General features: G+C 39.6%; 1 protein-coding gene across 23 annotated transcripts in view; it reads left to right on the top strand.

The window, feature by feature from the left end:
- The window catches only part of neb (nebulin), a 270517-nt gene that overhangs the window by 204282 nt on the left and 49378 nt on the right, over window positions 1-16857 (top strand). For 19 of the 23 annotated variants that reach the window (XM_043694190.1, XM_043694174.1, XM_043694180.1 and 16 more), the window contains 7 exons: window positions 3925-4029; window positions 5771-5875; window positions 7328-7432; window positions 9023-9130; window positions 9827-9931; window positions 12591-12695; window positions 14357-14467. In XM_043694190.1, the coding sequence (XP_043550125.1) occupies window positions 3925-4029; window positions 5771-5875; window positions 7328-7432; window positions 9023-9130; window positions 9827-9931; window positions 12591-12695; window positions 14357-14467 (744 nt within the window). Of the gene's footprint in view, window positions 1-3924; window positions 4030-5770; window positions 5876-6120; window positions 6226-7327; window positions 7433-9022; window positions 9131-9826; window positions 9932-12590; window positions 12696-14356; window positions 14468-16857 lie in introns of all 23 variants that reach the window. The other 4 variants (XM_043694176.1, XM_043694181.1, XM_043694178.1 and 1 more) reach the window with 1 other exon arrangement.

Genomic DNA, 16857 nt, shown 5'->3' with positions numbered 1-16857 from the left:
ACAGAGCCCTGTGGAACACCACTCACCACAGACTTCCAGGCAGAATATTTTCCTTCCACTACCACTCGCTGTCTTCTGTCGACCAGCCAATTCTGTATCCAGACAGCTAAATTTCCTTGTATCCCATTCCTCCTGACCTTCTGAATGAGCCTATCATGGGGAAACCTTATCAAATGCCTTGCTGAAGTCCATATATGCCACATCCACCGCTCGACCCTCATCAACTTGTCTAGTAACATTCTCAAAGAACTCAATAAGATTTGTGAGGCATGACCTGCCCCTCACAAAGCCATGCTGACTGCATTTAACCGAGCCATGCTCTTCCAGATGATCATAAATCCTATCCCTCAGAATCCTTTCTAACACCTTGCAAACGACAGACGTGAGACTGACTGGTCTGTAATTGCTGGGGATTTCCCTATTTCCTTTCTTGAAGAGAGGAATCCTTCTGATAATGAGGCGACCAGAACTGAACACAATATTCCAAGTGTGGTCTAACCTGGGCTCTATAGAGCTGCAGCATAACCTCATGGCCCTTAAACTCAATCCCCCCCGCTAAGAAAAACCAACACAACATATGCCTTCTTAATAACCTGATCAACTTGGGTGCACCTTTGAGGGATCTATGGACATGGTCCCTAAGATCCCTTTGTTCCTCCACACTGCCAAGAATCCTGCCTTTAACCCTGTATTCTGCATTCAAATTTGACCTTCCTAAATGAATCACTTCACACTTTTCCAGATTGAGGTCTATCTGCCACTTCTCAGCCCATTTTTGCATCCTGTTAATTTCCCGTTGCAACCTACAACAGCCCTCCACACTATCCAAAACTCCACTAACCTTCATATCATCGGCAAACCTACTAACTCACCTTTCCACTTCCTCATCCCGGTCACTTATAAAAATCACAAAGAGTAGACGTCCCAGAACAGATCCCTGCAGAGCACCACTGATCACCGAGCTTCAGGCTGAATACTTTCCAACTCCCATCACCCTCTGTCTTCTATGGGCCAGCCAATTCTGTATCCAGACAGTCAAATTTCCCTGTGTCCCATGCCTCCTTACTTCTGAATGAGCCTACCTTGGGATCCTTATAAAACGCCTTGCTAAAATGCATGTACACCACATTCACTGCTCTACCTTCATCAATGTGTTTTGTCACATCCTCAAAGAATTCAAAAAGGTTTGTGAGGCCCTCGTAAGACCTGCCCCCCTCAAAGGACAAAGTGAGGACTGCAGATGCTGGAGATCCGAGTCGAAGAGCATGGTGCTGGAAAAGTACAATAGGTCAGGCAACATCCGAGGGGCAGGAGAATCGACATTTCCTGATGAAGAGCGTGTACTTGAAATGTCGACTCTCCTGCTCTTCGGATGCTGCCTGACTGGCTGTGCTTTTCCAGCACCACACTCTTTGACTCTGTCTCTCGTAAAGCCATGGACGACCTCTATTCAAGCTATGCTTTTCCAAATTATCTTTAAGTCCTCTTTCGCAGAATCCTCTCCAATAATTTGTCCATCACTGATGAAGACTGACTGGTCTTTTAAGTTAGATATAAGGAGGAACTTTTTTCTCTCAGAGTGTGATGAATCTGAAGAATTCTTTATTGCAAAGGGGTGTTGAGGCTGGGGTGTTTACTATACTCAAGCCTGATAAGCATATTCATATACACATTTTTAATCATTAAAGGAATTGAGGCTCATGGGAAAATGGCAGGAAAGTGGAGTTGCAGATTATCAGATCAACCATGATCTTGTTGAAAGGCAGAGCAGATCTGAATGACCAAATTCTGTTCCTATCATTTCTAAGTCTTATGGTCGAAGCAAATACTACTATCCCAGCTACATGAGGTTTTATAACTTGCAAGCCTCTTCTGATCACCTGACAGCTTCCCTCAACGCACAGCCAGTGAGCTTCCTACTTTCTCATCTCTGCAGTTCTTCTTCTGAGTTTTGACTCTTACACTTATCTGCCTATTGATTTCCAGAACATCTCAAATGTCTAATAACATGGAAGCATCCAACTACTCTTGACTTCTGACTGAATGCCTTTCACAGAATCTGTGTAATTCAGCTGCCTCTCCAGCAATACTAACTGCAGCACGTCTAGACAGTCTACATCCCTTTGTCTACTGTCACATACTCATTTCCCGACCCTCATATCCTTCTTCAACTAAACGTGACCCAGAACTTTTCTTCAGTGACTAAAACTATTTGAGTTACCAGTTGAAAACCTGGCAATAAGCCCCACTCCTACTGGTGCGTAGAAATGTCACATTTCTTTGGTTGCCTGTTTCTGAGATCACAATTTACTTATGTGAAGAAGAATTCATTACACCGCAGATAGTTTATTCTTCCCAAAGGATCTTTATTTTTCAATGAACTGTCTCTGAGAGTTATGAGATCACTCCTTAAGTGTCCGTTACTGCTTCTCTACCATTTAATCTATTAACCTGATCCACACTAGCCACCTTAATCTTCATACCCCTGTAATTGTCTTTAATTGTGTTTAAGATAATAGGTTAAGGCTCACATTTCTCACCCTCAGTCTGAATATAAAATTCTATCATGTTACTCAGAGGGAACCTTTAGTATGAGGAAAATAATTAACCCTGCCTCATTATACATTACCAGGTTTAAAATAGTCTACTCTATGTTTGGTTTCAGAATGTATTATTCCATGTAACTGTCCCAAACACTCTCTAAATTCATCTATCAGGCTACTTTTATGATTCATCCAATCCATACAATTGCTAAATCTCCCATAGTTAATTCAGTATCCTTTATTACAAGTGCTAATTATTTCTTGATCTATTCTCCATTCTACAGAATAGGAAGGGTTTGGAGAGATATGGGCCGGGTGCTGGCAGGGTTGGGATATTTAGTCGGCATGGACGAGTTGGACCATCATGTTTGTTTCCATGCTATACATCTCTATGACTCAGGTTGATGATGATCAGGTTGTTGGAGGTCAGTTAACTAAGCTCCAGGATATCTCTGCACGAGCTCAGCACAAACTTCTTTGACAGCTTCATCAATAATCCCTCCCATATAAAGTCAGAAATGGGGACATTTCCTGATGAATGAAGAATGTTCAACACCATTCACAATGGAGTCAGAGATGTACAGCACAGAACCTGACCCTTCGGTCTAACTCATCCATGCCAATCAGATATCCGAACCTAATCTAGTCCCATATCCCTCCAAACCCTTTCTATTCACATACCCATCCAGATGCCTTTTAAACGTTGCAATTGTGCTAGCCTCCACTACTTCCTCTGGCAGCTCATTCCATACATGAACTACCTTCTGTGTGAAAAGGTTACCCCTTAGGTCTCTTTTATATCTTTCCCCTCTCACCCTAAACCTATGCCCTCTAGTTCTAGACTCCCCCACCCCAGGGAAAAGACTTTGTCTATTTATCTTATCCATGCCCCACATGATTTTACAAACCTCTATAAGGTCCTCCCTCAGCCTCCGACGCTCCAGAGAAAATAGCCCTAGCCTATCCAACCTCTCCCTATAGCTCAAATCCTCCAACCCTGGCAACATCCTTGTAAATCTTTTATGAACCCTTTCAAGTTTCACAACATCTTTCCGATAGGAAGGAGACCAGAATTGCACGCAATATTCCAACCGTGGCCTAACCAATGTCTTGTACAGCCGCAACATGACCCCTCAACTCCTGTACTCAATATTCTGACCAATAAAGGAAAGCATAATATGATTAAATGTTGTTAACAGTGGCCTAAACTGCATGTTCTGACACTATAAATTTAATAAAGCCTTAGAAGGAGCACACTATGTTCAATAATTCCAAACATAAACTACTTAAGTGAAAATAAAGTGGATGTTTCATTCTGTTCTTCAGCTTTTAGAGAAGGTTTGCTGTCCATCTTACTTATCTGTAAAATTTTCTTTTGCAGTACAAGTACCGAGAATCAGTTGCAAAACTAAGAAACAACTTCAAGTACACGGCCGATACTCCACACATCCGGCATGCTAGGGCGGCAACAGCAATTTTAGATGAGGTTTGTGCAATTGGGATAGAGTTAATAAGGCAATATTACAAATATCCGACATGTGTTGGAGCCTTCAAGCCCTTGCGACCCAACCTTGAAAGCCCAGGCAATTCAGTCCTGTTCACATTGCATCTCGTACTTGTTAATGGCTCCCATTTTGTATTTAGTGACACTGAAGAGTTTGAAAGTGCTGCTTTTAGCACTGTTGCCTAAATAGTGGACGAATCCTTAGTCAGAGCACGAAGATGTGCTTGTATCAGTAACTGAATATAGGGACATGGGTTTTAACTTTATACACCGTTCTCAAGGCTCTCTGGTGCAAACCTTCCAATGTAAAACCTGGACATTCTTGATCTATATTTTTGTCTCAAAATATATAAAAATATTAAATCTGTTAATAACATCATCTCTTTTTGAATTTGCTTTCAAGGAAAAAAATAGAAAATATAAATATTAGACTGAGTAAATTCTGTGAATGGGTACTAACATTCCTTTAATGTACCATTAGTTTTTCTTATTCGATCTGGTACTTTGTGGCAGCTTGGGATTTTCTTTGATAATGTAGAGCTTGAACCCTTCACTGAACTGTATTGTGTTAAAAAAGTCTTTTTTAGTCTTTACGGATAAAATGACTCAAAATCCAAAGGGTAAGAGATGACTTTTAGCTTTTACAGAGGCATGTATTACCTTATTCCCTTACCACTCATTTTTCTTTGCGATTTTCTTAACTGCTACCTAGAGGGGCCTAGAAATTATTATAAGGTAAAAACAAAGGTAAGTTTTTAATATATATATATATATGATTTTCCCATGACCACAAGTATAAATAAATCTGCTTCCCTAACACAGTTGTTCAACTTTTAATTAAATCACTTCTTCCTGAATGTTGAAACTGTTCATTTCAAAAACTGAAATAAGTGATGGAACTAAAACCTCTTTGATCTATAATGTGCTTGAGCGAATATTTAAGAACAAAGATAAAGTGTATCATTAGGCTGTAGATATCCATGAAGATAATGAAAATACATATTTTACAACTTATCTGACCAAACATTACCTAAACATTTTTTGACAGATGCAAAAAGAATTTTAATATTCATCATTTGCTTTATCTGAGATACTAGGCGGTTCATTAATTGTTACAATCCTCACTTCCAAGCTGCTTAAGGCTAAATGCAACACAATTAAAATTCAAAAACACTCAAGTCTCAGGCAAAGAGAAAACATGTTGATTATTTTTATGATTAGGATTTCCATCATTACAATTTGTCAGTTAAAGTAATATTATTTTGATTCTCTATCCTGAATATTGTCAGCATTATATATTTACTTACATTCTATTTTGAGATACGTCTTTGCAGTAACTCCAATGAATGCAAGCAAAGTACTAACAAATGCTCACTTTTGGAGGGCCTTTTGCCAAGAATTTCAGAACATGGATGTAGCTCTTGTTAAGCAGTATATTTGTCAGTCACTCTCTTTACTTGCAATTGACTGGTTGTTGGAAATGGGAACAACATTTTGACTCTGACTTCAGGTGGTCAGAGTCGGATTTTCAGACAAGGCTTAGAAGATTGAATCCGTTGAGAAAATCTGACTGCACTGACTTGTCCTAGAGCCAGATATTGAAATATTTCATCCCCATGCAACAGTTAAATCAGTTAATTCCCTCACCTCACACTTCCTTTACAAAAACATTGAATCATTGAATAGAATGCATTATTTTAACTACATCTCATATTCTGAGCAGAAGTCATACAAAGCTTTCTATGAGAAGCAGAAGAGCAAGTATACCTTGGTTTTGGATGATCCTAGAAACCTTCTAGCCAAAAGGTCGGGGCGACTAAGTAGCCAGGTAATTCTGTGGAGCTTGCACTAGAATGCTGGCCATCTACAACATAACCAGCAGTGATCTGCTGGTATGCTTTATGTGGATGTCATCTACCCAAATAAATGTTTTATTGGGTAGGCCTGTTGCAGCTTGTAAGAAACTTTTCACTGATAGAGTGACTGAGTTTGAGGATGATGAACACTGGTGTCCTTTTCTGGCTTAGCTTACGTTCCATCATCCTTTGCATGCATGTGCATTTTTATTGACAGCAATCATATAAGTCTGAAGCCAAATTCAAATTAAGGCGAGGATGCAATGAACTTCTACGGCCTGATATGCTGACTGCCATATACAACTCAATCTTAGGGAGCCAGGTAAAAGCGCTCGGTATTGTGCACTATTGTATCTCCTTTATATTTTTTGGATTGTCTCAAACTAAAGCATTGAACACCAAGCATTAATCATTTTAAAAGTTCATTTGGAAATAGATTAATCAATATTTTGGTGAATTTCGGTTGCAAACAAGTTGAGATTAATTTCTAAAATGTTCCCTACTAATTCAAGCACAAGTAATCTTGCTGTGTGCATGTGTGGCACTGTCTTCTTTAATAACACTTTCTGCATGTTTTTTGATTGATATTCTATTCATATTGGGCCAGATTTTGATAAAATGGGGCATTTTGCTTCACCTTCTTAGATGCAAAATTTTAGTTTTGGGCTTTAAAAATACTTTGCCCACAAAACAGTTGGAAATACAAGCTGGTACTGCAAGGACAATAGGGCATCTCAGCTTCTGATGAACAAGTTCATCTGTTTGACCAATAGGATGTAAGCTTTGCAAAAGAGACAGAGATATAGCACAGGAGGGTGATCTAGAGTGGATTAATTCAATGTCTAATCATTTTCTGGATCAGAAATAAGTCAAATAGTGTTGTGAGAACAAGAAAGAGAGAGAGAGAGAGGAAAAGAGCAGAAAGGAGAAATAAGACTAAAAATACATTTTGAAGCATTTCACAACCTAAAGAATTGAGATGCATTATACTCTCTGACAGGAAAAGAAAGGTTGATGACAATCATTAACAGTTATGAAATCAGTCAAAGAGTACTGTGCTGCTAGTTACAAACCTATTCTTTGTGATAAGTTTAAATGGGAAATTAATGTGCAATTAGAACAACTTCAAAAAAGTCTAGGGCAGGTTAAGAACAACATACAATTGTCACTAAAGCTAATGACAGAGAGGTACAAATTACCAGCAAATTGTATGGTGGTTTACAATTTTCAGGATATTTCTTCCTCACCACAAATTGCTGCTAATTTACTGATTAATAAGTGTTCAGCAAGACCTAGTGGTGGCTGGTTAGTTCAGATGGTTAGAACATGATGCTAATAATGCCGGAATACAGCTTTTCAGCAAGATCTGGCCCATTGGGTTGACATTGATTGCTCTACATTAATTATTTGCTCGCTGTATACAGTGGATTTATCGGAAGGACTACGAAAAGGTGAAAGACAAATACACTTCAATTTTTGAGACCCCTGACAATCTCCGAACTAAAAAAGTGACGAAGCTCATCAGTGATGTAAGTTAAGTTTTTAATGCAATGCATATGTGTTTAAATTAAATCTGTTTAAATAGTAGTTACCATGACTGAGCACAGAAATTAGCTATACCTGTTATGCACATATGGAGTTGTTCAGATTACTGATCTTCAGTTAGGGGTGGCACGTTGGCTTAGTGGTTAGCACTGCTGCATCACAGCACCAAGTCCCAGGTTTGATTCTAGCCTCGGGCAACGGTCTGTGTGGAGTTTGCACATTCTCCCCATGTCTGCGTGGGTTTCCTCCGGGTGCTCCGGTTTCCTCCCACAGTCCAAAGATGTGCAGATTAGGTGAATTGACCATGCTAAATTGCCCATAGTGTAAGGTGCATTAGTCAGAGGGAAATGGGTCTGGGTGGGTTACTCTTTGGAGGGTTGGTGGGCCGAAGGGCCTGTTTTCACACTGTAGAGAATCTAAAGCTTTCCACACTGTAGAGAGATAAATGCAGCTATTACAATCAGCTACATATGGGTATATTCAGAACTTTGTGTTCCTTTCCTATTACCTGGATAAAAAGAGCAGAGTTACAATGAATCCACTGGTAAAATTCACCAATTTATTATAGTTCCAAACAGGATGAAGGGTTTATGCCTGAAATGTCAACTCTTCTGCTCTTCAGATGCTGCCTGACCTGCTGTGCTTTTTCAATGCCAGCATCTGCAGTCCTCACTTTCTCCCAGACAGGATACTCCAAGCTGTCCCCCTCTTTATTCACCCCCCTCCGCCACCCCCCCCCCCCACCCGTTCTGCCCCCACCCCCCAACCGGTTGGCCACAACGAGGTTAATTAAAAAAGATCCATCCCTTGTCAGTGCCTTCGCAGAAAAAAATGAATTTGTGATTTAAAAGGAGCTAATTAATCTGGCGTTCTTGAGTAAACAAAGAATGAGCATATTAATACAGAGAAGAAATTATAACTCATATAGATACAGATTAGACAAGTGAGAAAAGAGTCCAAAAAAAAAAGAAAAGTTAAATGACATGTGAATCAGTCTCTGGTTGATGTGTGAAGACATCAAATAGTGTAATAATGATTGTTGAGTAGTTAATTTCAAGATACTTGGCTTTGCAGTTTAGCTGAAATTCTTTTGTTCTATTCCCTTTTTATCTGGCTTGCTGGATGGCATCCAGCACTCAGAGTGAGAAATTCCTCTACCTGCGACTCCACTTTCAAGGAACTATGCACCTGTACCCCTAGGTCTCTTTGTCATACTTGCCTTTAAAACAACAGCTAGCATGACATGATAGCATTTTAGTACTATTGATTGAATCCATATTTTGCTAAAGTTACAAATGGTTCCACATTTTCTTTTCTTGATCTGCTGCATGGTTTCTAACTTCAAATTTTTGAACTCAGTTAGCTACAATTAATGCCAGTACAAAATAATCATTAGACATTTGTCATGACAATTATCTACATTAGTTTTGGCATTAGGGAAATATTCATGATATTTAATTGCACATCTATAGAATGGAGCAATGTAAAGATGGATCTTCACATAATTCAGAGAAAACAACTTGCATAATAATCACATTTTTATATGAGAACCTTCCTTTTTTGTGTTTTTGCAGATTAAATATAAACTGGAGCATAACCGGGACAAAGCTAAGGGCTACACTACTATCCATGACACGCCAATGCTGCTACACATGCGAAGTGTGAAAGACAAAATTAGTGATGTGAGTATTCACCACACCCAATAATAGAAATAAGGTTGCCTTTTGCTTTAAAGCAATTTCAACTTTGCAGTCTCCTACCAATACTGGGCGTTTTGGGGAGGACTGTGGGGAGAAATAGGTCAGAGTTGTGAAAGGCAGGAGCAGGTAGGTAGTTTTCAGATATCAGCCCCTTGCTCAACATCAGCAACTCCAAATGTCCCAGGTTAGGGCAACTGGACATCCCCCTAACCTGGCAGGCAGGTCACCTTAGTTCCTAGTTGGGTAACCAGTTGTTTTCCTTGCATGCTGGGAAGGAAATTAACTGGCGAGGCAGAGATTTAATCAACTTATGACCACTTCAGGGCCTATTTGATGATCGATCTAGAGAGTCTCCAATGGACCTTGTTAGAAACTCGCAACTAAATTGCAGAAGATGGTGAGAAGGAGGTGCAAGGACCAATTCATTCAATTCCTTCCCCTTCTTGCCACCTCCGGGGAAGGGGAAATTCTGCTTTATGTTTCGCCTCTCTAGGAATGTCAAGATAGTAACCTTCACCATCAGTTGCTAATTAATTACACAAAAATAAAACTTGCATTGTAACCCACTCATGACATCCAGATAAGTAACTCTCAAAATGCACTAAACATGAAACTTTAGCTGATGGAATGACTCTTACGTGATTGGCAGGATTTCAAATGTTGCTCTTTTGTTGACAGTTGAAATACAAGGAGAATTATGAACGCAACAAATCTGATTGCAACATTCACGGTGATGCATTTTCGATCAGGGCTGCCAAGAGTGCGTACAAGAACACAACCAACGTAAGTGTCTTTTGGTGTGTTTTGATCTGAAATTATAAAAGACACAGCATCTTCCACAACCTCAGCATGCTCCAATGTGTTTTATTATCAATATAAGTACTTTTGAAATATAGTCACTGAGTGTGCATCAAGGCTGTGGAAAAAATACATTTCTCTCATGTATTTTTCACTGTTTCATATGAAAAGCATGTTCTACAAAGGTGTATAAATGTTGCAAAGATTTCTCTATTTTCAAACAGATAGGGTTAGATTTAATGCAGCTTGTCATGAGGGGAAATATGGTGGCTGTGCTAGTTTGATTGAAGGAGAGGCCTCACCCCAATCTCGCGAAAGCAGGAAACCCTCCCACACCCCACCCATCACGCTACCCAATACGTTTCAGAGTAGAAGTTGCTGAGGAGGGATTCATGGCTGCTATCGCAAGATGTCAATTAATGGTGGCTGAGGGATTAAATGGGGCCACACAGCTGTCTTGCAAATAGCACCCCTTGAAGGGATGCCTCACTATCAGCCAATCTGTTCACTAACCAGCAGATGAGACCCCCACATCAGCTGACAATTCATAGTCATTGTGATGTTGACAGTGATATTGTTATAATTTAGGAACACTTGTGTTCTTTAAATATCAGGCAATGTCAATATACTCAAGCAGTATTGCCTGGATACATAGGTTTAAGGAAACTGATGTATCAAGGTCAATTTTTAATCTAACTCACTTGGCATCAAATTAAATGGAATGCTGGATTCACAGCCTAACCCTACCTTCTATTACCTTTACCCTACCCCATCCCCATAATATTACTGTTCCCTGACTTCACTGGAATAGAAAATTGACCTGATATCAGCATTGTACTTGATCCTAAACACAATACAAGCTGAGGGAACAGCACCCCAATTTTTTTTTTGGCACTTTACATTTTTTGGATTCAACATTGAATTCAACAACTTTATACCAAGAACTTTGTTCTCCATTTTGTTTCCCTGACTCCTATCTGTGTCTTTTAATCCCTTACCCTCTAACCTGCTCCTTCTTCCTTTCTGTTCAAATTGATGCCCACTCCACCTGCCCATTCAACCACACCGCCACACACGCACGCACATACATGCACACACTTTCTACACTGGAAAACCAGTGGTTTAAGCTAAAGTTGCCCCAGTGTCATTGTTGTATCTTGAAGTGAAAAGGTCTTTTCATGCAGGTCTGAATTGTCTACAAGCTGTTCAGGTGCAATTACATCATGATCATAATGCTTCACGTGTGAGAAAGATTATGAATGTGGCTTTGGGGCTAGTCCAGCTGCGCAACTAGATATTTTGCTAAGTTACACCAACCACTTCAGTCACTTGCATTAAAGACATACTGTTGCTTGGAGAAATATTTTACAAGGTAATTGACTTATCAAGAGAACGTCGTGATATTTTCTACAGTATAAAGTTCCTATCCTATTGTCTCACAGTTTTTATAGCCCTTTTAAAATTTTCTGATAGTTTCACACTGGTTAACTGCACCAGGGACTCAGGTTCTATTCCAGCTTCAGATGGCTGTCTGTGTGGAGTTTGCATATTCTCCCTGCGTATGTGTGGTTTCCTCTAGGTGCTCCGATTTCCTCCCACAGTCCAAAGATGGGCAGGTTAGGTGGATTGGCCATGCTAAATTACCCGCAGTGTCCAGTGATATGTGGTTAGGTGGATTAGCCATGGGAAACGTTGGGTTAGGGTAGGGGGTGCAGATACAGAGTTCCTTGAAAGTGGAACCACAGGTAAATATGATAGTGACGAAAGCCTTTGGTATTCTTTCCTTTATTGGTCAGTGCCTCGAATAGAGGAGTTGGGAGGTCATGTTGCAGTTATACAGGACATTGATTAAGCCACCTTTGGAACATTACATGCAATTCTGGTCTGTCTGCTATAGGAATGATGTTGTGAAACTTGAAAGAGTTCAGAAAATATTTACAAGGATGTTGCTACAATTGGAGGGTTTGAGCTAAAGGGAGAGGCTGAATAGACTGGGGCTGTTATTCCTGGAGCACCAGAGGCTGAGGGGTGAAGTTATCGAGGTTTATAATAACATGAGGGCATGGATAGGGTAAATAGACAAGGACATTTTCCTGGGGTTGGGAGTCTCCAGGCATAGGTTTAGGGTGAGAGGAGAATAATCTAGAAGGGATCTGAGGGGCAACTTCTTCATGCAGAGTGTGTATTGAATGAGCCAGAGGAAGTGGTAGAGGCTGGTACAATTGTAACATTTCAAAGGCATCTGGATGGGTATATGAATAAGAAGGGTTTTGAGAGGTATGTGTCAAATGCTGGCAAATGGGATTAGATTAATTTAGGACATCTGGTTGGACTGAAGGGTCTGTTTCCGTGATGTATATCTCTATGACCTTATGAACGAGCAATCACTGGTACATTGTATAACACATCTGCCAGTGCTCATTTAGTGGTAATCCATCGCAAGTTGCTGTCATGATAAGTGATAGAAGGAAAAAAGGAAATACATTTTAGGTCAGCTTTGTGAAAAAAAAAATAATTATGGAGAAATTTTCAGAATTTTCGGAATTAAGTTGAAACAAATAACTCACTGGAATTTTTCATCCAAATTATCGTATTGGGACTTAGTTCTCTGGTTTCAATGATATTTCCATTGCTTGATTTGTAGCTTGATTACAAGAAGAAGTATGAGGCCACCAAAGCCAAATGGATGTGGACTGTTGACAGACCTGACTTTGTGCAGGCTCACAAGGCCTCACAGCAGCAGAGTGAGGTAAGAGGAACAATAAAATACTCTGTGGTGATGCAAATAACTCAATCCTCTGTGTGCACTGATATAATGTATTTCTATAATATACAATCAATTTTTATCAAACTAACCTCAAATTCACTATAAAATTAAGTTAAAACCAGGTGGAAACTATGATTAGACAATAGCACAGATTGAATTTCAAATTAGGAAATTATTCTGGGGACTAGCTAATTTATTATTCCAATAATTTTGTGACAACAAGCTGTACCTGTAGGTGCATACATGCGTCATATTAAATCATAGTAATATACAATACTGGTATCTCATTTAAAAATTTTTGTTACTCCTGCTTAAACACAGCCAAGCAGATTTTTTTTTAACATTCTGTCGTGGGATCTGGGTGTCACTGCAGAGGTCAGCATTTATTAAACATCCCTGTGGTATTTGAACTGAGTGTCATGCAAGGCCATTTCAGAGAGAGGTGAAGTGTTGACCACATTCCTGTGGGTCTGATCTTGCATGTAGATCAGATCAGGTTAGTGAATCATATGGGTCTTTATGAAAATGGACGGTAATTGTCATGATTACAATTATTCCAATCAGCTTTGTATCTCAGTTTTATTAATTGAGTTTTAAGTTTCACGAGCTGTTGTGGGAGATTTGAACACATGTCCACAGAGCTTGAGGCTAGACCTACTGAATTAGTAATCCAATGACATTTCCAGTATACCATCCTCTTTCCCCCCTAGTTGATAACATCGTTATAGTCCCAGAGGACCATAGGGCTAATCTCTCATTGAAGAGAGATGACTGGTAGTGGGTTTAATCTGGAGAGGGGTGAGATTGAGAAGGTAGGACCGTCATGCTTGTACAGGAATTGAACCTGCACTGTTAGTTTCACTCTGCATCACAGAAGTAACTAGTAATGCAGCAATTAATTTCTAGCCTTTCTGAGGAATGATACTCATATGCTACATATTACTGAATATTCACTTTGTTCAATGATGTCTGAAATAGCGTAGTAACAATACACATGATCCAGAAAAAATAGAGCAATGAAGTCACATAATATTCAGAAAAAGTCTGGCCAATATCGAGCTGTACTAATTGTTGACAGAATGTGTAAAACAAGAAGACAGGACTGAGGCCAAGTGCTGGCAAATGGGATTAGAATAAGTTAGGATATCTGATCAGCATGGATGAGTTGGACAGAAAGGTCTGCTTCCATGCTGCACATCTCTATGACTCTGTAATAATAACTGAAAGCTCAAAACTGGAAGAAATGTGCTCAAACAGCGAAAGAGAACCAACAAATATAATATTCACCATAAAGGATTGGTTTTATGACTTGCAAACTGCCTATGTGCACATCGGGGCCACTGGGTAATAAAAGATCAAATGCCACCTCATTTGCCTTTGTTATTCTGCAAATCAATGACAGTGGAGTTGTGATTAGTCAAAAAAATTAATTGCTATTAATAATTCTACAGGAAACACAAATTTTTAGATGGAATCAATGAAATAAAAATGAAAGTAATGTTCAAATAGTTTGAATTGTAAAGACATAGGAGAGGAACATTTGTTTGTTAGATTCAAACACCCTATATTGAGTTAGTGTAATACTGCATGATGCGGATGTTTACTTACTGTTACCCACTCCATCTCTTTGTCGTGTGTAATAGGTGGATTACAAGTTGGACAGAGAATATTTGAAAGGTTGCAAGATCTCAGTGCCTGTCTATGGAGATAAGAACATGATACTAGCTGTAGAAAATACAGAATTGGCTAGTGGGGTAAGTACTAAGGTTTAACAATTTGGCACTTGATTCCTATCATTGTTGGGACCTGAGCACAATTCAGCCTTTTACTGACAGGATTACTATCTCTATTCTGCTGACTATCCCCATTTGGCATTTCTTGGTCAGGAAAGTACGTGATATATCTGACGTCAAGCTCTACCTGTTCTCTTCCACTAACGTGGTTTATTACCAATCTCAGATGGGCAACTCTGATACATTAGTGTGATGAGTCTGTAGCTATCTCAAAGTAGTATCTAATAGATGTGGGTCTATAGCACAGCATTATGATCATTTAACTCAAATTAACATTTCAGTCCCAGAGATGGGTGTGAGGACTGGGTTAAAAGCACACTTAAGCACCAAAGATGATCAGCTGATATTTTCAACAAAGCATGTTAGTGAAAGACAGCAGCAAAAGCTTGACACCATGTGAAACTCATTCATTCCTGACAAAGTAATGTCTAATGTTGATAGTGATTGCCAAAATTGGGAATGTCAATCCTGTCTCTCATATTTTATAAACCGGAATAAAGCACGAAGAAGGAAATTCTTGGCATTTTCATTGTTTTTCATTCCTGGTACGTAAAAAATGGGAAAAACAAGATCACAATTAGCATCAATGCAATGTACTCTGCTTAACAAAGTTTAACTCATTGCTCTAGTATTGTTTCCAAAATTTGCCTATTTGGTTTTCAATTACCAGTCAGGAATTCAAAGCAACAACGTTTTTATTTTCTGTGTCAGGTAGTGCCCCTCTCTCCAACTCCAATCTGCTACACAGACAAATTTAGAAGAAAGATTTTTCTGCAGAAGTTACAGATTAAGCAAAATTTGCTAGGCTACTGCTTTTTCTTATTGTCAGGCAAGGTGTATGTTGGGAGGGGTCGCTGGGTTTGTGGTGGGTTGGGAGAGTAACTTTTTCAAGTGTAACAGAATGTAAAGCATGATTAAGAAAATGTTCAAAAATCCATTTGTAGAATTACATTGGGAGAATTCCTACCAAAGTTTAGGTGGGCCGTTAGCTCAGTTGGCTGGTTTGAAATGCAAGGCAATGCCAACAGCTTGGGTTCAAAACCCGCACAGGCTTACATTGTCATGAAGGAACCTCCTACTCAACCTTTCCCCTTGCCTGAGGTGCTGGTGTTGGACTGGGGTGTACAAAGTTAAAAACCACACAATACCAGGTTATGGTCCAACAGGTTTATTTGGAAGCACTAGCTTTTGGAGCGCTGCTCCTTCATTAGGCAATTGTGGAGAATAAGATTGTAAGACACAGAATTTATAGCAAAAGTTTACAGTGTGAGGTAACTGAAATTATATATCGAAAAATGACCTGGATTGTTTGTTAAGTCTCTCATCTGTTAGAATGACTATGTTGGTTTCACTTCTTTCATAGGTAAATCGCAAAACGTTTTTTAAAAATTACATTCTCAAGTGAACTTTAACAATTCGTGTCATGTCGGCCCAGATAATGTATCGAAGGTGTTAGTTTCCCTGTGTGAGACTGACTGTCTGTGCCACAATGGTCAGATTGATTCTAATTTAGAGAACAGATTTACAGAGAATCACATGGATTCATGCTGTTTTTGAGCAAAGTAAACTGTAATTCTGCAAGTACAAATTCACCCCACAAGCTTACATGTGTATGGTGGTGTGTGTGTGTGTGTGTGTGGAGGGGGAGGCTATGAGTGTCTGAGAATATGTGCATGTGTGTGAGTGTGAGTGTAAAGGGGTGTGTGTGTGTGTGTGTGGGGGGGTGGGGTCACCTGTAATGTGACATGAACCTAAGGTCCTGGTTGAGGCCATCCCCATAAGTACTGAACTTGGCTATCAGCCTCTGCTTGGCCACTTTTCGTTGTTGCTTGTCCCGAAGTCTGCCTTGGACGATGGTCACCCGAAGCACATATAAGGTTGTGGGGTGAATTTGTACTTGCAGAATTACAGCTTACTTTGCTGAAAAACTGCATTAATCCATGTAAGATTCTGTAAATCCGTTTTTTAGATTAGAATCAGTCTGAACATTGTGGCACAGACGGTCTCACACAGGGCACCTCGCATCTTCAATACATTATCTCGGCAGATTGTTAAAGTTCACTTAAGAATGTAACTTTTTAAAAAAACGTTTTGCGATTTACCTATGAAAGAACTGAAACCAACATGGCTATTCTAACAGATGAGAGACTTAACAAACAATCCAGATCTTTTATTTTTCAGTTATATAATTTCAGTTACATCACACTGTAAACTTTTGCTATAAATTCTGAGTCTTACAGTCTTATACTCCACTTAGTGGGCGGCACGGTGGTTAGCACTGCTGCCTCACAGTGCCTGAGACCCGGGTTCAATTCCCGCCTCAGGCGACTGACTGTGTGGAGTTTGCACGT

The sequence above is a fragment of the Chiloscyllium plagiosum genome, chromosome 7 (genome assembly GCF_004010195.1).
Source record: "Chiloscyllium plagiosum isolate BGI_BamShark_2017 chromosome 7, ASM401019v2, whole genome shotgun sequence".
Lineage (NCBI taxonomy): Eukaryota > Metazoa > Chordata > Chondrichthyes > Orectolobiformes > Hemiscylliidae > Chiloscyllium > Chiloscyllium plagiosum.
This window is presented reverse-complemented; position numbering and strand designations above follow the sequence as displayed.